At 54.8% G+C, this 20860-nt stretch overlaps 1 protein-coding gene across 1 annotated transcript in view; it reads right to left on the reverse strand.

Moving 5' to 3' along the window:
* LOC132539739 (dipeptidyl aminopeptidase-like protein 6) overlaps positions 1 to 18534 on the reverse strand; it is a 211967-nt gene extending 193433 nt beyond the window's left edge. Inside the window, exon 1 of the mRNA XM_060195681.1 lies at positions 18347 to 18534. Coding sequence (XP_060051664.1) covers positions 18347 to 18529 — 183 coding nt within the window. The 5' untranslated portion in view covers positions 18530 to 18534. The remainder of the gene's footprint in view (positions 1 to 18346) is intronic.
* Positions 18535 to 20860: the final 2326 nt, after the last annotated feature.

Here is a 20860-nt window from a genome sequence, read left to right on the forward strand (position 1 = left end):
GTCCTAGGGGGTCGGGCGGTAGCACAGTGGGTTAAGTGCACATGGCGCAAAGCATGAGAACTGGAGTAAGGACCCTGGTTTGAGCCCCCGGCTCCCCACCTGCAGGAGAGTCGCTTCACAGGCGGTGAAGCAGGTGTGCAGGTGTCTGTCTTTCTCACCCCCTCTCTGTCTTCCCCTCCTCTCTCCCATTTCTCTCTGTCCTATCCAACAATGACGACATCAATAACAACAATAATAATAACCACAACAACGATAAAACAAAAAGAGGAAAAACAGTCTCCTGGAGCAGTGGATTCGTGGTGCAGGCACTGAGCCCCAGCAATAACCCTGGAGGGAAAAAACAGAAACAAGATTCCTGGTGACAGACACTTCAGGTGCTGATGGAGTTGGGGTTCAGAGCCCTCTGGGCATCTTCCCCTGACATTTCTCCCCCTCTGGAAGCATAGACCCAAGTTATTTTTGGGGAGCAGGTGGGAGTTCTGGCTTCTGTCATTGCTTCTCGGCTGGACATGGGTGTCGGCAGAGAAAGATGGGACCCAGGTGACCCCGTTCTCCTGCCCCCAGAAGCTCCAGAGAGCTAGGCAGCCTGGGGCAGTTCGGAACAGATTCCAGAATCCAGGGGACTTGCTTGTTTGTTTGTTCATACTAGTCATTTCGCTCCAGGAATTTGAACTTGTCTGTAGTGACATCCAGGCCAGAAGCATTCTGACTGCACTTTCTACCCACTGGAGGAAGAGAGAATCACAGTTCCAGATCTTTGACACTCAAGATCCTGGAAAGAGGGAGTTTGCTTGTAGGTACCAGTAAGCAGTTGCTAATAAGATTCCAATTTCTGAAGTCTTTCAATTAAAAAAAAAGTTTGTGGGGCTGGGTGGTGTTGTATTTGGTTGACTGCAGTTTCAATGCACAAGGACCTGGGTTCGAGGCCCCGGTCCCAACCTGCAGGGGGAAGACTCCACAAGTGGTGAGGCGGGGCTGCAGGTGTTTCTCTGACTCTCCACCACCCTCTCCCCTCTCCTGACTGACTCCATCCTGGCTGACTCCATCCACTAATACATAAAGATCATTTTTTTAAAAAAGTCTGGAAAAGGAGGTAGCAGAGCGGTAGTGATTCCCACAGAAGCAGCTGTGCCCGGCAGGACCCCTTCTCAGCCTGCTCCACCTGCCAAGGGCTGTTTGCCACCCTGCTGCTCTGGGCACGGGATGGGGGGCCCATACCTGGGATTCAAAGACAACAGGGGTCCCTCTGCCAGTTCCTGAGCTGGTGGGGAGACGGGGAATGGGGCAGGTGTGTCGGGTAGGGGGCCAGTCAGGAGATAAATGGTGGGAAAAGCTCTGAAAACAGCATTCTGACACCAACTGCAGTGATCTATCCTTCAGCTACCAGAGGGCAGATCCTGGCGTCTCTCACTGTCTCATGGTATTGATTAGAGAGAGAGAGAGAAGGTCTCAGTCCATAACCCAAACACAACATAATTGGCTGAAGGATCTGAATTCCCAGCAAAGTCTGCCAGAACTTGCTGTATAAATATGGCCCAGTTAATGTGTTTAGAGGGCGACAGGGCCAGTCAGCATGATGGTTCCACAAAGAGACTCTCCAGCCTGAGGCTCCAAAGCCCCAGGTTCAATCCCCCCGGCACCACTATCAGCCAGAGCTGGGCAGGGCTCGGGTAATAAATCAGGAAGTGTGTCCGGAGTTCCATTCCGTGATCAGATCCAAGGCTCCCTGCCTCTGAGCGCCTCCATCTCCTCCCCTCTTTCAGACCCTTGTGGCCCCGGGCCGGACTCTCACTGCAGAGACGCTTGCCGCAGCACGGATGGGAATCGGTGGCAAGTCTCGGAAAGTGGCAGCGTTCAGGCTGGCAGGGGGACTCCGGCACGGGCTGGCGCCGGTCCGTGACAAGTACCGACACGCACAGGCTCTCACGTCCCAGGCCAAGGACGCACAGCAGGCCTCAGGCATGGCGTCTGATGACACAGCCTTCTCTGTGGGCTCCAGGGACCACCAAGGCCTGCCCACCCTCCCCCGGACCCTGCAAGGACGCCACTGCTGCTCTAGTCCAGCTCAGGTGTTCGCAGTCAGGGGGAGTGCGTCCCTTGCTGTGACCTGACTCCATGACTCCAGGGGGAAGACAGGCAGGGCTGGCGATGGCGCATCCGGTAGAGTACACTTGCTCCCATCCTTCAGGACCCGGGGTCAAGCCTCCCGTTGCCCCTGCAGGCGGGAAGCTTCAGCACAGGTGGCGCTGAAGGTGTTTCTGTCTCTCCCCCTCCCCATTTTCTCTGTCTCTATCAGAGAAAAAGAGAGAAGGAAGGAAGGATGGAAGGAGAGGATGAGGAAGAGAGAGCGAGAGAAAGGAAGAAAGATGTAGGGAAACTATGAGGCATGGTTGAGCATGGTGTGGGACCTCCCATTGAAAAGTGGGAGCCTGGATGGTACGACCTTTCTGTCAGTCTCTCTCTAGCTGAGATCGAGCGTGGAGGAAAACAACCACCAGGAAAAAGTCCCCTCTGTCAGTCTCTCTGCCTCACAAAAGACTCTGCACGCAGCCCATTTCCTTGTTCTTCAACCAGTTAGCTTGTTTACTCAGAGGTTAACAGAAGTCCATCTTCTCTGAACACACATGGCCCACACATCATTGTTCTGCTCTGTCAAACTATGACCAAGAACAGCCACTCCGGACCTTCTAATCCTACATGATCCATCTCCTCTCTTAAGGCTCCTCTCTGTCTGCCGGTTATTGATAACCCTACTTCTGCTGTCCCTTTGATCAACTAAAACCCTTGTTCAACATTTACTAGGGACGCTCTGACCTTTTCACAACCCCCTATTTCTCTTTGTCCCTCTCCTCCCAAACCATATGTGGATGGATAACTTGGATGGATAACCTACAACCCCTTATAAGCCCGACTTTGCTGTTCAGTAAACGGATTGCCCATGAGACAAGTCCCCGGGTCTTCTCTCGCCATGACACTAGTACCGGGCACAGAGAGAGAGAAAGAGAGAGAGACCTGTACGGCTCCACCCCTGCTGCCCGGAACATTCTTTCTGGGCCCCCCACATCTGGTGCACGACAGAGCGGGTAAGCCAGGAGTTTGTGCCGGGAAGACGCCTCCCCACAAAGAGTCTGACAGAAAGGAAGGGAGGAAGGAAGGAAGGAAGGAAGGAAGGGAGGAAGGAAGGAAGGTCACAGGGAGTGGTGGAGTCATGGCGTAGGCACCAAAGTCCCAGGCGATAACCCAGATGGTAAAACAAACCGACAGAAAAGCAGAAAGCCAGCTTGGGTGGGTGGGGCAGTGAGCCACCACATCTGTGAATGTGTCCCGGCTCCGGGCTGACGGTTTCAGATGGAAAGAGAGACAGAGAGGGAGGAAGAGAGGAAGGAACCACAGCAACTGAAGCTTCCTCCAATATGCTAGGTGCCAGGCTCGAACCCGTCACATTTTTCTCAGGTGGCTCAGTGGGTAAGGCGCACTCTTGACTGTACCTGAGGCCCTGGGTTTGATTCCCAACAGCACCTGGGGCAGGAAGGACCAAGGGAGTGTGTGGACAAGGCGGTGGGACTCTGGTGTCTGTCATTCGACTATTAATTTATCTGTTAAATCAATACTTAGGGAGAGAGAAGCACAAGTCCTCGCAGACAGCTCAGCTGGCAGAGTGCAGGGCTTGCATGCCTGGGGTTCTCATTCCATTCCCAACACTGAATTCCTACAATGTCCCTCTACACAAAACTCTCTCTATACCTCATGAAATACATAGAATGGATATAGATAGATAAACAGACAGACAGACAGACACCCACCATAGTCGTCACTGGTGGGGCTCAGTGTGGTGCTACGAATCCACTTCTCCTGGTGGCCATTTTATCATTTTATTGGACAGGACAGAGAGAAATTGAAAGAGGAAGGGAGATAGAGAGGGAGAGAGATAGGGAGAGAGAGAGAGAGAGAGAGGCCTGCCGCCCTGCTTCACTGCTTGTGACACTTCCCCCCTGCAGGTGGGGAATGAGGGCTCCAACCTGGATCCTTGTGTGTGGGGTGCTTGTGCTTAGTACTTTGTGCACTTAACCGGGTGCACCATCACCCGGCCCCTCTGCCTGTTTTTTAACGTGCTAAAATCGAGCCCAGATTTAGGTCAGAGCTGATCTCAAGAGTCAGGGCGATGGGTCACACCCGGCAGGCGTGAAGCTCTGGGGCTGGTTCCCACATCTGCCTGCTCCAGCGCAGGGCTCTGGTCTCTCTCCCTTTGCATAAAAGTCAGTGAAAGGTCAGATGACTTCTGGATGCTATGGAAAACATAAAAAGTTGCTTTATGCAAAGACTGTGATGTCCTGGAGAATGCTCCTATTCTTTGTGAAGCCAGCATCTTCTCTGCCACCATTTGGCTCTGGCTGGCAAACTGTCTGAAGGGTCTGAAAGCCCTTCAAGCCCTTGGCAGGGATGCTGGGAGTCAGTTGGCTTTGTCTCTAGACAAAGACGATTGTGGGGCCTGAGACACGGCCTTGAGGGCAGGATGCTCTGGTCTCTGCGCCCCTCCCAGCCTCCCACACCCTCTCCACCTCCCCCTGGAAGCATCTCCTGGCTCCTCCCCTGACCCTTATTGGCTTCCAGACTTCCCGCCAAACATTCTCTAGTCCTTTATCAACCACAAGGCAAAGCTGAGCATCGGACGGATCTGGTCACTGCTGGAAGACTCTGGAAATGGGAAGAAGAAAACAAAAGGAAAGTAGCGGTGGAATTCTGATTAATTCTAATTACTTTTGATTAATTCACCCAAAGCTGGGAGCAACCTAGCTGAGTGGCTGAGCAAGCTGTGGTTTAGATACACAGTGGAATATTACTCAGCTGTGAAGAAGGATGAAGTCACCTTCTTTCCCTCCTCTTGGATGGAGCTGGAAGGAAACATGTGAAGTGAGATCAGTCAGAAAGAGAAGGAGGCAGATGGGCTGATCTCACTCAGGGACAGAAGCTGAGAAATCAGAACAGAAGAGGAAGCAGCAAGCAGAACGCGGACTGGGTTTGGTGTCTTGCCCCAAAGTAAAGGACTCTGGGGAGTTGGAGGGCTTTCAGTTCCTGGTGCTGATGGTGGAGGAGGACCTGGGTTGGGGGAGAGTGTTTTGCAGAAAACTGAGACATGTTACACATGGACCCACAGCTTTATTGATTGTAAACCACTGATAACCCCAAAATAAAAAAATTAAAAACCCTAAAAACAAGGCGTTCATATAGCCCAGACACATAAAAAAAACAACAACACCTGTATCACTTATCATTAACAAAATGAGGAAACAGGGCCAGAGGACAGTGAATTGAGCACACATGTCACTATGGTCAAGGACGCAGGTTCGAGCCCCCACTCCCCACCTGCAAGGGGGAAGCTTCACGAGTTGTGAAGCAGGTCTCAAGGTCTCTCTCTCTCTCTCTCCCCCTCCCCTCTCAATTTCTCCCTGTCCTATCCAATCAAACTAAAAAAGGAAACCAGGAAAACATGGCCTCCAGGAGCAGGGGACTCATGGCACCGGCACCAAGCCGCACTGCAGTGATGGCCTGGCGGCAGTGAACGGCACATGCCCCCAGTGACACAGTGCCTGGCCACGGCGACACAGGCCTGCATCAGGATGGGGAGAACAGGGCTCAGTGCACTGGTGGTGGGAATGCAAACTGGGGCACGGCCTTGGGAAAACAGGCCAGAGGGCCCTGAAGCAGATGATCATGGAATTGTTTCATGATCCGGCAAGGTGATGCCTGGGCTTCTAGCCAAAGGACATAGAGATACTCATCCAGGACTTACGCAGATCTCTGCCCACGGCTGAGCTTACAGTAGTCGAGACATGGAAGTAACTGAAACAAATGCCCGGGAACAGAAGACTGGATAGTAAATGGCATGTGGGAAGGGGCCCAGGTGTGGCGTACCTGGTTAAGCGCACACGTCACAGGGCACAGGGACCGGGGTCTTGTGGGACTGTGTGAAAGCTTGGTGGAGCTTAGGGGAGCTCTCCCATCCCTGGATGGAGGTCTGGAGAGACACCCCACTTGTTAGCCTCTCTCCTTATAGAGATGAGCCAAGAGGGAAAAGTCTCCCAGACTCAGTTTCTCCTTGTTAATCTCTCAAGCTCACAGAAAGCCTACAGGCCTCTCACACTCAGTTCCCCCTGCCAGCAGGCCACATGGCTGCCTGTGTTAAGGTTCACTCGAAGTTCATGATAGTCACTCAAAGTTCACACATCCACTTCACACCCCGCAACACCAGGCAGTGAGACCCCATATTCTGTTTCCTTGTGCCCTTTGCTATCTGTGATTCACATCAGGCTTTGTTTTTCTTCTTCTCTCCCTCACCTTACTGGTTTAACCCCTGTGCTTCTCTCAAATGCCTTTGGATAATTAACTCGCCTGCATCATGGAGACTAATCATTTTGACCTTTATGTATCTCATCAATTCTTGTCATACCAGCCCCTACCATAGGGGCAAGCTGACCTTTAAGAAACCTGTTATTTCTGACATATGTGAAAATGTTCTTTGTTTAACTCCCTATATAAACCTGTACCCATCTCCAAATAAATGAGTGTTTGTACCAGAATACTCCCCGAGTCCTCCTTTCTGAATCATGCAGTCCCTAAGAGCCGGTGAGGGAGGGTCGGAGACTCACCGCCTGGCTGGAGCCACTCCACATGAGTGCCAGCAGGGTCTGAGCCCCAGCTCCCCACCTGCAGGGGGGTCGCTCTGTAAGCAGTGAGGCAGGTCTGCAGCTGTCTCCCTCTCTATCCCCACCCCGTATCCCATCCTCTCTCAATTTCTCTCTGTCCTATCCAATAACAACAGCAATAATGGCAACAACAGCAATAACAATGGCCTCCAGGAGCAGTGGATTCATAGTGCAGGCACCAAGCCCCAGTGATAACCCTGGAGGAAAAAGGAAGAAGAAGCAGAAGGAGAAGGGACTGGGTGGTAGCTGGGGCTCTGTGGATACCTGCTGTCCTTCCTCATTGGAAGACCGGCTTCATTTTGCTGCTGTTTCCAGCTGTTCTACAAGAATCGTTTTTTTTTTTTTAATTGGGAGGTTAGTGGTTTACAATGCAGTTGTTAGCACATGGGTGTAATTTTTTAAAAAAATATTTATTTTACTTATTTATTCCCTTTTGTTGCCCTTGTTGTTTTACTGTTGTAGTTATTATTGCCGTTGTTGGATAGGACAGAGAGAAATGGAGAGGGGAGGGGAAGAATGCGTGCAACTTAAAGTTGACGTTGGCTCTTAGCACCCACACTGGGTGAATCTTAGTTGATGTCCTCTCTTTCTCTTGATGTCCTCTCTCTCTCTCTCTCCCTCTGCCTCTCCCTCTCCCTCCCTCCCTCCCTCCCTCCCTCTCCTTCTGTTTCTGTCTTTTTATTTGCAAATGTTAGTCTGGAGTTAAAAAGACACTGCAATCACTCCCCACTTGCAGGGGAGTCACACTTCACAGGCGGTGAAGCAGGTCTGCAGGTGTCTGTCTTTCTCTCCCCCTCTCTGTCTTCCCCTCCTCTCTCCATTTCTCTCTGTCCTATCCAACAACAATGACATCAATAACAACAACAACAACAACAATAAAGAAAAGATTCTGCTATCACAAATGATAGAGACAGAGACAGATATATATATATATATATATATATATATATATATATATATATATATATATATATATATATGGAGAGAGAGAGAGAGAGAGAGAGAGAGAGAGATGTCCTAGGCCCCCTGCTTCCCCCAGCTCCACACTTCTCCCCTGGGCTGTACTGGGGGCTTGAACCTGGGTCCAGCCCCTGCTGGGTGAGGCAGCTCGCCAACCTTCCCTTCTGTAGAACAAAGCCATAGAGCCAAGCCGTTGTGCTGGGAGATGAAAGCAGCGTCCGCGTCTCCTCAGTGCCCCCGTCTGGACATGAGGCAGACAGTCATTTGGAAAGGATCACTGTGCACATGGCTTACCGCGAAGTTCTAACATAGGGTCAATACTGCTTCTCTCTCGGAGGGTCCTGGCTGCTCGAGGGTAATTAAAAGGCACAAGGTCACCGCTGGGCAGCACACACATCTTACTCAGCAAGTCTGGCCTGCGCCTTGCAAAAATCAAACTCATTAATCATTCGGAATCTAAAGGACAACAAGCTTCCGGGAAGAAATGAGATAAAAGTGAAAGCTCTGTTTCATGAGGAAAAAGCTAGGGAAGGAGGAGGAGGGGGTGGAGCAGGAGGAGGGGAGGGGAAGGAGGCACAGGAGGAGGGGGAGGAGGAGGAGAAGGGGGAGGAGGAGGTGGAGCAGGGGGAGGGGGAAGGGGAGGAGGTGGGACAGGGGGAGGGGGAGGAGGAGGAGAAGGGGAGGGGGAGGAGCAGGGAGAGGGGAAAGGGGAGGAGGTGGGGCAGGGGGAGGGGGAGGAGGAGGAGAAGGGGAGGGGGAGGAGCAGGGAGAGGGGGAAGGGGAGAAGAAGGAGGAGGAGAAGGGGGAGGAGGAGGTGGAGCAGGGGGAGGAGGTGGAGCAGGGGGAGGGGGAGGAGGGGAAGAGGCTGGGGCAGGGAAGGGGAAGAGGCCGGGGCAGGGAAGGGGGAGAAAATTCCAGAAGCCAGCATCTGGAGACATTCTTGTCTATAAAGTGACACCACATCAGTCTCCTTTGGGAAAAGCCACTGGCTCCTCTGTCAGATTTAAGAATCAATCCCGTGTGACGCTAAACTCCCGACTTGCTCCCCTGTGCGCAGACAAGGCCTTTTACAGTGAACACTGTCAGCTGGAATAAACACAAACACCTGGGAGCAAACACAATTCCAGACCCGCCTTCAGACCCTCGCTGCCACACAGGGCCTGGACCCGGACCACCAGGGAAAGGCTGACGTTCACTCCCCGCCCCCCCGCCCCTAAACAAAAGCAGCTTCCAGGAGGCCCACACTCGTCTGCCCACCTCTGGAGACCCCAGTCGTGTTCACACATCGGAGCTGATTCTCTGGAATTCTCAGCTGCCAGTTGACTCACTCAGCCGGAAAGAAATGAGGCTTCTCCTTGTTAATTGCTCGAGCCAACAGATTAGCTCTCCTGGGGTCTCCTCTACAGTCAGGGGAACAACGGGGTGAAGTGGACACCAGGAGGAGAGATTCCCACACAGGACACGGGGCAGTGCAGAGGCCGCAGACGGGGCTAAGGCGCCCCCAACCCCCGGAACCCACCACCCTCACTGCATCACTCCACTGTGCTGTCTGGCTGGGTGGGCAGTCAGCAGGGCTGTGAGTTGCCCTGTTACAATTCCAGCCAATTCCTTACAGACACGGACTCCTCGTGCAGACAGACAGAGGATTCTCCTCACCAAATGCTCACAGGGAGACGGTGTTACGTGATAAACACCTCACATGGATTTAAGATACACGGCCCTTTTTTTTTTTCTTTATTGGAAAAATTAATGGTTTGCAGTCGACAGGAAGAGACAGTACTTTGTACATGTGTAAACTTTCTCTGTTTTCCACATAACCACTCCCAACCAAGCCCAGGGCCTCCTTCACCATCTGCACCAGGACCTGAAAGCCCCCGACCCCCACTACCCAGAGTCCTTTACTTTGGGACAAGACACCAAACCCAGTCCACGTTCTGCTTGCTGTTTCCCCTTCTGTTCTGATTTCTCCACTTCTGTCCCTGAGTGAGACCATCCCATCTTCCTCCTTCTCTTTGTGGCTGATCTCACTTCACAGGATTCCTTCAGGCTCCATCCCAGAGGAGGGGAAGAAGGTGACTATTAAGTCTCTTCTCTCTCAGCACCAAGGACAGCACCCAGGGAGCCCATGGAGGGTGAAGCTTTGCAATGGCCTCTCCTTTCACACTTTATCCCCCCCTCCCAGTTCTGTGAATAGCAGGGAGGACACAGGCCCACCAGACAGGCCATTTGTGCAGTGAAATAATCAGGAAGCTGAATCTGTCCACGTCTGAGAAGGAAGGGAGGCCACTTCTCACAGTCCTGGGGCCCCTGTAGGCCACGTGGTTGAGAAGCCTGGGTGTGAAGAAGGAAGCTCTGGCCTGGTGTGAGAGCTGCCAGAGGGCTGTCAGCTCCTGTCTGCAGGCAGAGGAGGAAGAATGTGTGGAGAAGAGACTAAAGAGACTCAGAGGAGGCTGCGGTGGTGGTGCGCCCGGTTAAGTGCACATAGTACTAAGCGCAAAGATCTGGGTTCAAGCCTCCGCTCCCCACCTGCAGGGGCGACGCTTCACAGGTGGCAAAGCAGGGCTGCAGGTCTCTCTATGTCTCTCTCCCTCTCTATCTCCCCCTCCTCTCTCAATTTCTCTCTGTCCCGTCCAATAAAATGGAAAAAATGGCCTCCGGGAGCCGTGGATTCGTAATGTCAGCACCATGCCCCAGCGAGAACTCTGGAGGCAGAAAAAGAAAAAAGAAAAGAAGAAATAAGCAGCAAACACTGTGTCTACTGGGCCTTGTCGATGCCAGCACTGCAGTGTCTAAGCAGTGGGCGTCTTCTCTCGGGGGAGTCGGAGAGACTGGAAACAGCATTCCTGGGTGACAGGCCTAGGCCACTCGGAACTCCAGACTGTGCTTTCAACTGTGTGAAAACACGCTGCCAAAGTCCTTGAGAGCAAAGTGCCCCCACAGAGAGCAGAAAGCTCCAGCGCCAGGTGCTGGTGTGCCTGGGCCTGGTTTAGCGCACACATTAAAGTGCCCAGGGACTTGGGTTCAAGCCCCTAGTCCCCACATGCAGGGATAAAGCTTCGTGAAAGGCAAGGTAGGTCTGCAGGTGTCTATCTTTCTCTTTCTCTCGCTCCCCCTCTCAATTTCTTTCTGTCCTATCACATCATAAAATTAAAAGAATAAACAAAAAGAAAACCTTCTTTTGAAATATTAACTCATTTACGCTCTTAGACCAGGTAGATCAGAAGTGACTAGTCCTGTGAATATCCAGTTCATTGTTGATTGTGAATAGCATTAAATGACGTAAGTCATGGTGAGGTCGTGTATGACATAGTAAATTCTAACCATGGGATTTTCTTTTTAAGCATTTTATTAATCTTTATTTACTGAACAGAAACAGCCAAAAATCAAGAGGGCAGGGGTGATAGAGAGGGAGAGAGACAGAGAGACACCTGCAGCCCTGCTTCACCACTCGAAAAGCTTTCCCCCTGCAGGTGGGGACTGGGGACTCGAACCCAGGTCCTTGCGCATTGTAATACGTGCGTGCAACCAGGTGTGCCACCAACAGGCCCCACCACGGGATTTTTCAAAGTAAGCCAAGCTCCCAAATAACTTGGTTATTAGAATGCTTATCTAATGCTTTCTTAAGCTCGAAGATTGCACAGAACTTTCCTCATTATCTTTAGAGGCTTGGGAGGGTGTCCCTTGTGACTTGGCAGTGCTGATGCCACTCTCACTAGCTTCTTCCCACACAAAGACTCCAAATTTCATCTGCTCTATTCCTACCTTTAGGTTCCTGTTTATTAATCATTTTGTCCTGCTTTATATCTCACTGCCTTTCAGCCACCAAGTTGCAGACGCTACCATGACGCCACCCTGACCTCCCTGGGCAGACGCCCTGCCCTCACCCATGTGTCCTGGAGCCTCCCCTCCCCAGAGCCCTGCCCCACTAGGGACAGACAGACAGACACAGGCTGGGGGTGTGGATCCACCTGCCAACACCCATGTCCAGCGGAGAAGCAATGACAGAAGCCACAACTCCCACCTGCTGCTCCCCATAGAGAATTTGGGTCCCTGCTCCCAGAGGGATAAAGAACAGGGAAGCTTCCAGTGGAGGGGATGGAACAGGGACTCTGGTGGTGGCAGCTGTGAGGGGCTGTCCACAAATGACTCTACTCCTCCCCGAACTGACATGAAACGTGACAATTCCCTCACTCTCCCACCTCCACCTGGGGCCAGTTTCTGGTCTAGAAACCTATTACTCAGCATTCACAGTGTCAGGGAATCATGCGTTCCCCCAAGACCAAGAGTACAGGAGCGTGTGACATGACCTCAGCAATCTTCTGTCTTGACACCCCCCCTCCCCGTTCTGCAACACCCTTTACAGCCTCTCAGGCAGAGGGGCAGCAAAGCCCCAACACGTCACAGCCACAGGTGACTCCTGCTGGAGCTTGCCTGACTCCAGGGAAAGTCAAGTCCCCCAAAGAGAGACTCTGTATGCAAGGTGAGAAGACCTTACCCGCTGTGCATCACAGAAAGTCAGCAAGAAAAATATATAAAGAGCTCACCAAACTTGGCAACAAACAAACAGAAAATGACCCCATCCAAAAGTGGGGAGAGGATGTGAGTATTCACCACAGAAGAGATCCAACAGGCCAACAGACACATGAAAAATGCTTCGAGTCACTGATGGTCAGAGAAATGCAGATAAAGACGGCAGTGAGACACCACGTTGCCCCTGTGAGAATGTCACACAGCAGAAAAGGCAGCAGCAGTAAATGCTGGAGAGGCTGTGGGGACAAAGGAGCCTCCTCACTGCTGGTGGGAATGTCAGTGGTCCAGCCCCTGTGGAGAGCAGTCTGGAGACTCACAGAAGCTGGAAGGGGACCTGCTCTGTGACCCTGAAATTCCTCTCCTGGGGACAGATCCTAAGGAACCCAACACACCCATCCAGAAAGATCTGTGTGCACCTGTGTTCACAGCAGCACAATGTGTAACAGCCCAAACCTGGAAGCAGCCCAGGTGTCCAACAGATGAGTGGCTGAGCAAGCTGTGGTCTAGTAGTGGAATACTACTCAGCTGTGAAGAAGCATGGAGTCACCTTCTTCCCCTCCTCTGGGATGGAGCTGGAAGGAATCCTGTGAAATGAGATCAGCCAGAAAAAGAAGGAGGAAGACGGGATGGTCTCACTCAGGGACAGAAGTGGAGAAATCAGAACAGAAGGGGAAACAGCAAGCAGAACGTGGACTGGGTTTGGTGGATTGCACCAGAGCAAAGGACTCTGGGGAGGAGAACAGGGAGACAGATGGGGGGGAGGGGGAAGCTCAGGTCCTGGTGCAGGAATGAGCCTAATTTGGATGTGAGAGTGTTTTGCAGACGCCTCTCTGGGTGAGGTGAGAAATTGTACCCACGTGTCAACAACTGTGTTGTTCACCATTCATCTCTCAATAAAAAGAAAAAAGAAAAATGAAAAGGCAGATTCCTACAGGATTCCCTTTTAAGATTCTACTTTTTGTTTATTTAATTTTTAATTACAGATGAGACTTCCCCCTCTACTGAGGAGTAATGAGTCACAATGGCCTTTCCGTTCCCCCCTCCCCCAGGGTCCTTTGCTTGGTACAATACACCAAACCGTAACCCAGACCAAGTCTTATTATTTTTCCCTCTTTCTTTTTGTCCTCACTAAACTGTCTTCCTCTCCACAAGCTAGACCTGCTTCACTAGTAAGTTAGGAATATCTTCATGCTTCCACCTGCCATTCTTGTAAGCAATCCCCATATACCTTTTTATTTTAGTTTATTTACAAAATAAAAAATAGAAAATATCAATAAAACCATAAGATAAGAAGGGCACAGTTCCACACAGCTCCCACCACCAGAGTTCAGTGTCCGCTCCCCTCCACTGGGAGGGGAGCTTCCTTGTTCTTTATCCCTTTGGGAGTCTGAACCAAAAAGATCTTTATGGGGAGCAGAAGGTGGGAGGTCTGGCTTCTGTCATGGCTTCTCCACTGGACAGAGGCAGAGTGTCCACTTCTTTCTAAACTTACAAAGCAATTTTTAAATTAAAACTGCTATCGTTTCCTCAGAGAGATGACCGAAAGGAAAAGATTCCATATGTACTTAAATTAACCCAGGACTGACAAGGGTACACTCACAGGAAAGGCTTGACTGCTGGTTGAACAGTAAAGCCTCAAAGCCCAGAACTGACTCAGCCCAGAGCTCCCCATCGTGTGGAGAGGCCCTGCCCAGGTGCCGGGGGCCTGGTGACAGGCTGAGGTTCCTCCTTCCCCATGGTGTAACCTCCCCACTCAGCTCTGCTCGTCTCACACTTTGTGTCTCAAATTTTACTTGGGGGTGACATCAGCTGTCAGCCACATTCAGATACTTGTCTGGACAGACAGAGAGGCCAGGGACTATATGGCACCAGCGGAGAAGCAATGACAGAAGCCACAACTCCCACCTGCTGCTCCCCATAGAGAATTTGAGTCCCTGCTCCCAGAGGGGGAGACATGTCAGGGGGAGATGCCCAGAGGGCTCTGAACCCCAACTCCATCAGCACCCAGAGAGAGAAGAGGAAAAAAGGGAGGGACACTCAGAAGTAGTAACAGGTGCAGGTGTGACTTAGGAAGGAAGAGAAGGCAGGACCCGAGGAAAAAATGGGCAAATATAGATAAATATAGACAGATGGTGACAGAAGTCATAGTCGACCTGTAACTGTGACCTCGGGAGAACCCAGCTTCCAATAGAGGGAGTGGGGCACAGAACAGGTGGTGGCGACAGTTTGGAATTATAACCCTGTTGTCTCATAACTGTGCAAACCAACACTGAGTGACAATAAAGAAAGGGTTACACAGCAGCCCTGACTTTTTGAGATGGAAGGGAAAAAGTCACCAGGCCCACTGGGTTTTAAAGGGTTGTCACTCTATCTTAGCGACAAAGAGGAAAGGACATGTCTGTCTCCATGTCCCTTTTTCTCACTGACATGCTTAGAATGGTAAAAGCCACCAGTGTTGGGGTGGGATGAGCAAAGGGCCAGAGATGTTGGGAGTCCAGTGGTGGCCCAGCGGGTTAAGCGCAGGTGGCGCCAAGCGCAAGGACCGGCTTAAAGATCCCGGTTCGAGCCCCTGGCTCCCCACCTGCAGGGGAGTCACTTCACAGGCGGTGAAGCAGGTCTGCAGGTGTCTGTCTTTCTCTCCCGCCTCTCTGTCTTCCCCTCCTCTCCCCATTTCTCTCTGTCCTATCCAATAACGACATCAATAATAACAACAACAATAAAACAACAAGGGCAACAAAAGGAATAAATAAATATTTAAAAAAGGGACAGAGATGACCTTTGAGAGATTGCAGAGAACTTTAGCATTGGAGACAACTCTCATGCAAGGAGGGGGCTGGAAGGGAGGGGGAGAGAGGGAGAGGGAGGGGGAGGGGAGAGGGGGAGGAGGGGAGAGGGGGAGGAGGGGAGAGGAGGGAGCAGCAGCACCAAGGAGGTGCAAGGAGGAAGCAGAATATATGTTTCTCTTTGAAATGACAGAGCTAGTGGTGGGTGGGACCCTCCTGGTTGAACACACAGGTTACCAAACGCAAGGACCCAGGTTCAAGCCCAGTCCCCACCTGCGGGGGAAGAAAGCTTCATGTGTGGTGAAACTGGGCTTCAGGTGTCTCTTTCCACCCTCTAGCCGATCTGTCCTGTCAAAATACAAAGACGGGAAATGGCCACGGGGAGCACTGGGGTCATTTTGTAGGCACCCAGGTCCCGAGATAAGCCTGGGAATAAAGAGCGGAAAAAAAAGGGAATGAAGCAGATAGGCACACAGACAGACACACAGACACAGACACAGACACTGATACAGATACACACACACACACACAGACACAGACACACACACAGACACACACAGACACGCAGACACACACACAGACACACACACAGACACATACAGACACACACACAGACACACACAGACACCCACAAGACACACAGACACACATACAGACACACACACACACATACACAGACACACACACAGACACACACACAGACACAGACACTGATACACACACACAGACACGCAGACACACACACAGACACATACAGACACACACACAGACACACAGACACACACACAGACACCCACAAGACACACAGACACACATACAGACACACACACACACATACAGACACACACACAGACACACACAGACACGCAGACACACACACAGACACACACAGACACATACAGACACACACAGAGACACACAGACACACACACAGACACACACAGACACCCACAAGACACACAGACACACATAAAGACACACACACACATACACAGACACACACACAGACACACACACAGACACTGATACGCACACACACAGACACAGACACACACACAGACACACAAGACACGCAGACACACACACAGACACACACACAGACACATACACACAGACAGACACACATACACACACACACACACACACACACACACACACACACACACACACACGTGCATACAGGACACGTCTCCATATTTTTCAGGCGCTAATAAGACCACTCCAGCGGCCTAATGAAGGGAAACTCTGGTCTCACTGGCCTGTTTTAAGTCCCTGATTTTTCTCCCTCAGTTCAAGCTTTCTGCTTTTTCTGCGAAGCAGTTTACTTTGTGCCAGGTCAAACTGAAAGGGGAGAGAGATGGAATGAAGCCTGGGTGGGGGGCATGGGGTCGCACCTCACAGAATGAGGCCCAGGCGCTCTGGCCTTCCCTTTCTCCGAGTGACACCTGGTGGCCACAGAGAGAAGCTCACACTGTCCTCCCCCCAGGCTCAGCTGCAGTCAGATTTCAGGGGGAAACAGAAAAGCACATCTCTGTCTGCATTGCAGTTCAATTGTCTCCTGAATTCTCACCAGCTGGGCTTTGCAGGATTCTTCCAGGAACCCCCCCCTGGAACTCCCCATCCCCAGCTCCCCCAGTTCCTGGCTCTCAGAACCAGACGCGAGCAGAAAACACCTATTTCCTCACACAGACACACATCCCCGCCCCGCCCCCCCCCCCGAGTTGGCCCACTAGAGTGGGGACAGGCTGCTCCTGGCTCTGTCCGCCCGGGAGTCTGCTAACGGCCCAGAGGGGACAGCAAGACAGCCTCATGCAGAATCCGGCCCAGAGCCCATGCTGGCTGGGCACTGCGACGTGCACATAAGCCCCTCAGCTCTCACACTCCCTCCACCCCTCTGCGGCCTTCCAAGCCCTGCATTCCTTCCTTCTGCCCGATGGAAACCACCTGCAACGACAACAAAGTCCTTCAGAACCGAGCCCCTGCCAGCCCCTGCCAGCCACCAGCTCCAGGCTCCCACAAAGACACCGTGACAGCCATAGCCGGTGGGCAGCGCTGACCCTGGGTGGGGGACCAGATGGCCACAGCCTCCAGGGGGTGGCCCTGGGGAGGACAGGGGTCAGGTGAGCCCTCTGCAAGGGGCATGCAGGGGTGTCACCCGGCCAGGCGGGAGGGGGGGTCTGCACTCCAAGGTGTGCACACACACTCACACCCAGAACTACCTGGGGGACCTCAGAGGCGGGGCTGGAGCCTGGGTGCCCTGGGGGAGAAACAGCTGTCTGCTGACTCCTGTCCTCAGTCTCTGAAAGGGTGGCTGGGGGCTGAACCCCAAGGCAGTGGGTGCCCTAGCCTGACTCATCCACTGGTTACTAAGGCAACCGGCAAAGATTTGCAACCCCAGCACCCCCCCCCCCAAGGACTGGGAAACAGCTGCCAGAAGTCCTCAGGCCACAGGGAAGATGCTGGGGCAGGGGCCTGGGGGATGGGGGCTGGGGGGATTGGGGACCTGAGGGCCTTGGGGATGGAAACCTGGGGAATTGGGGGGCCTGGGGGCTGGGGGTATTGGGGACCTGGGGGCTTTGGGGATGGAGACCTGGGTGGCTGGGTGCTGGGGGGCTGGGGGCCTTGGGGATGGAGACCTGGGTGGCTGGGTGCTGGGGGGCTGGGGGCCTTGGGGATGGAGACCTGGGGGGCTGGGTGCTGGGGGGCTGGGTGCTGGAGGCATGGGACAGCCTGGTTCCTTTCCACCTCAGCCCCCAGCAACCACAGCTACTCTGAACCCTAGGAAGGAGGCCACCAGGGTGAGATGCTACATTCTTCTTTCTTTTCTTTTTTTTTTTTTTTTGCAGGCGGGTGTCTGGGAGTAGAAGTGAGAGGCAGAGCACCCAGGGGCACCCACTGGAGTGAAGAGCCACCCTGTGACGAGGACCAGGCATAGATGACTCCCACAGACAAGGTGCTGGAGGGCGGGGGGCTGGAAGCAGAGTCCCGCAGGAGAGGGGCTCCTGGAGTGTGGGGGCGCAGGTCAGGACCACCCCATAAACAGGACATCCCTCCCCCACACCCTCGCCCCCAGGGGTGCCACATACCAGTTGCAATGTCACCCCCTCAGTGCCACCTAGGCACCCAGCCCCCAGGACCCCAGCAGAGGGGTCCCCGCCCCCGAAGCCCCCGGCAGAGGGTCGCCGCCCCCCAAAGCTCCCCACACAGAGGGGTCCCTGTCCCCCAAGGCCCCCCCCACAGAGGCTCCCCGCCCCCCAAAGCCCCCCAGCAGACGGGTCTCCACCCCCAGGCCCCCAGCAGAGGGGTCCCTGTCCCCCAGAGCCCCCCACACAGAGGGTCCCCGCCCCCGAAGCCCCCGGCCCCTCTTACGTCCTCGTCGTCCCGGTCGCCGCGCGCCTGGTACCGGAGTCGGGGCGCCGCGGGGGCGGCGGGGGGCTTGGCGCCGTCCTCCTCGGACCCGGGGCCGCCCAGCAGGCGACTGGCCTCGGGGGGCGCGGGGAAGGAGCGCGACGTGTTGATCTTGCCCGAGAAGCGCTGATACAGCGAGGCCATTGCCCCGCGCCGGGGGTGGGGGCACAGGCGGGGACCCTGCACCCCAAGGCGGGGACACAGGCGGGGACCCTGCACCCCGGAGTGGGGACACAGGCGGCGACCCTGCACCCCAAAGCGGGGACACAGGCGGGGACCCTGCACCCCGGGGTGGGGACACAGGCGGGGACCCTGCACCCCAAGGCGGGGACACAGGCGGGGACCCTGCACCCCGGGGTGGGGACACAGGCGGGGACCCTGCACCCCAAGGCGGGGACACAGGCGGGGGCCCTGGGCGCAAGGCCCGCACCCTCCCCCGTCCTCCGTCCCCCTGTCCCGCGTCCCCCTGTCCCCCGGTCCCTCTGTCCCTCTGTCTCTGTCCCCAGCGGCCGCGCGACAGCGACCCGAGGCCGGGAATCAAAACAGCCGAGGAGGCGGCGCCGCCACCAGCCCCGCCCCCGCGTCCCGCTCCGTCCTCCGCCTCCCTCCCTTCCCTCCTCCTCTCCTCTCTCTTCCCTCCTCCTCTCCTCTCCCTTCCCTCCTCCTCTCCTCTCCCTTCCCTCCTCCTCTCCTCTCCCTTCCCTCCTCTCTTCCCCTCCCCTCTTCCTCTCCTCCCCCTCTTCTCCGTCCTCCTCCCCTTCCCCCCCCTCTTCTCCCCAGGGCCGCAAGGAGGGTGGGGGGGAGGGTGCCTGGGGGCGGCAGGAGGGTCGTGGGGGCGATGGGGGGAGTTGGGGGGCTGCAGGGGACATCTGGGAGAGGGTCCCTGGGCGGGCGGCAGGGGGGTGGGGGTAGGGTCTGGGGGGTCGTGGGGGCGATGGGGGGAACTGGGGGTCAACAGGTGGCATCTGGAGGAGGGTACCTGGGCGGGTGGCAAGTGGGTGCGGGGAGGCGCTGGGGGGGTCCCAGTTGGGGAGACATGAGGGTCCTGGACGGGTCTGGGGGCGCGGGGGCTGTGGGGTGCAGCCCCCCTGTGGGCAAGGGCGCCCAGGCACAGGGGTGGGGGCAGAGCAGGGGCGACATGGGGGCTTCCTGGCACGGAGACTGGAGGGGTGCAGTGGACGCACCCAAGGGTGTCTGGGGCGCTTCCGAGTCGACCCCCCTTCCCCAGGGCGCCCCCAGGTCTCGGGTCTGGTGTCTCAGAGCCCCCTGTGCCCAGAGGGAGGTCAGGAGACTGGGGTGACACCTCAGGGCGCCCTAGAGGTGGGGGCTTTGGGGGAGGGGACCCCTCTCCACCAGCGGGTCTGGGGGCGCTAGACTCCCCCACTGTGCACAGGAAGGGGGCCAGCAGGACCCCAGGGCGTCCTCGTGGGGGGCGCACAGCCTCCAGGGAATCCTCGGGGTCCCCCATCCCTGTCCGCCTGCAGACAGCACGCCCCCAGTGTAGACCAACCGGCTTGTGGGGTGGGGGGAGAGCCCAGGGCAGGGAGGTGTGACCCCACGTGTCCCCCCCTTGCTGCCAGACCAGCTCCTTCACTCCCCCCCCCAGGCAGGCAAAGGTCGCAGGTCACATGGAGGGGCAGGGAGGGAGCCCAGGGCAATGTCCGCTGAAACTGGGTGCTCTCCCCAGACCCCCACCCCCACCCAGGAGAAAGAAGTGGCACCCAGGGGTGGGGGGCCGGGAGGGTGGCCCCAGGAGCCTGGATCCCGCCAGTGTGGACAGTGCAGACCTGCCCAGGGCCTGCGGGTCTGTTGAACCCCCTTTCCCTGCCCCTTTCTGGGGCACCCTGTCCACACTAGCCCCCTTCTGGTGCCTTCATCTCTGGGGGACCCAGTCTCTAGGCCTTGCCCTGTCTCTGTACTTTGTACCCTGTCCCATCCACAGCCCCAGGAGGGCCTTGGGCAGCGCCTGAGGGGGGAGGACAGCTGGTCCTGTTAACCTCCAGCTCAACCCCATGCCAGGTGTCCTAGGTGCTCAAGACGGTTGGGGTGGGGTGTCAGGAACACAGTCCCTTGGGGCATATGCACAGAAAAGGGATGAGTGCTGAGCAAGCTGTGGTCTAGATACACAGTGGAATACTACTCAGCTGAGAAGAAGGGTGAAGTCAGCTTCTTCCCCTTCTCTTGGATGGAGCTTGAAGGAATCCTATGAAGTGAGATCAGCCAGAAAGAGAAGGATGAAGACGGGCTGATCTCACTCAGGGACAGAAGTTGAAAAACAAGATTAGAAGGGGAAACACCAAGCAGAACGTGGACTGGACTTGGTGTCTTGCACCAAAGTAAAGGACTCTGGGAGTGGGGGCTTTCAGGTCCTGGTGCTGATGGTGGAGGAGGACCTGGGCTGGGGGGGGGCAGTGCTGTGCAGATGCCTATCTTAGTGAAATAAGAAATTACACCAGGGAGTCGGGTGGTAGCACA

This window comes from Erinaceus europaeus, chromosome 8 (assembly GCF_950295315.1).
Source record: "Erinaceus europaeus chromosome 8, mEriEur2.1, whole genome shotgun sequence".
NCBI lineage: Eukaryota > Metazoa > Chordata > Mammalia > Eulipotyphla > Erinaceidae > Erinaceus > Erinaceus europaeus.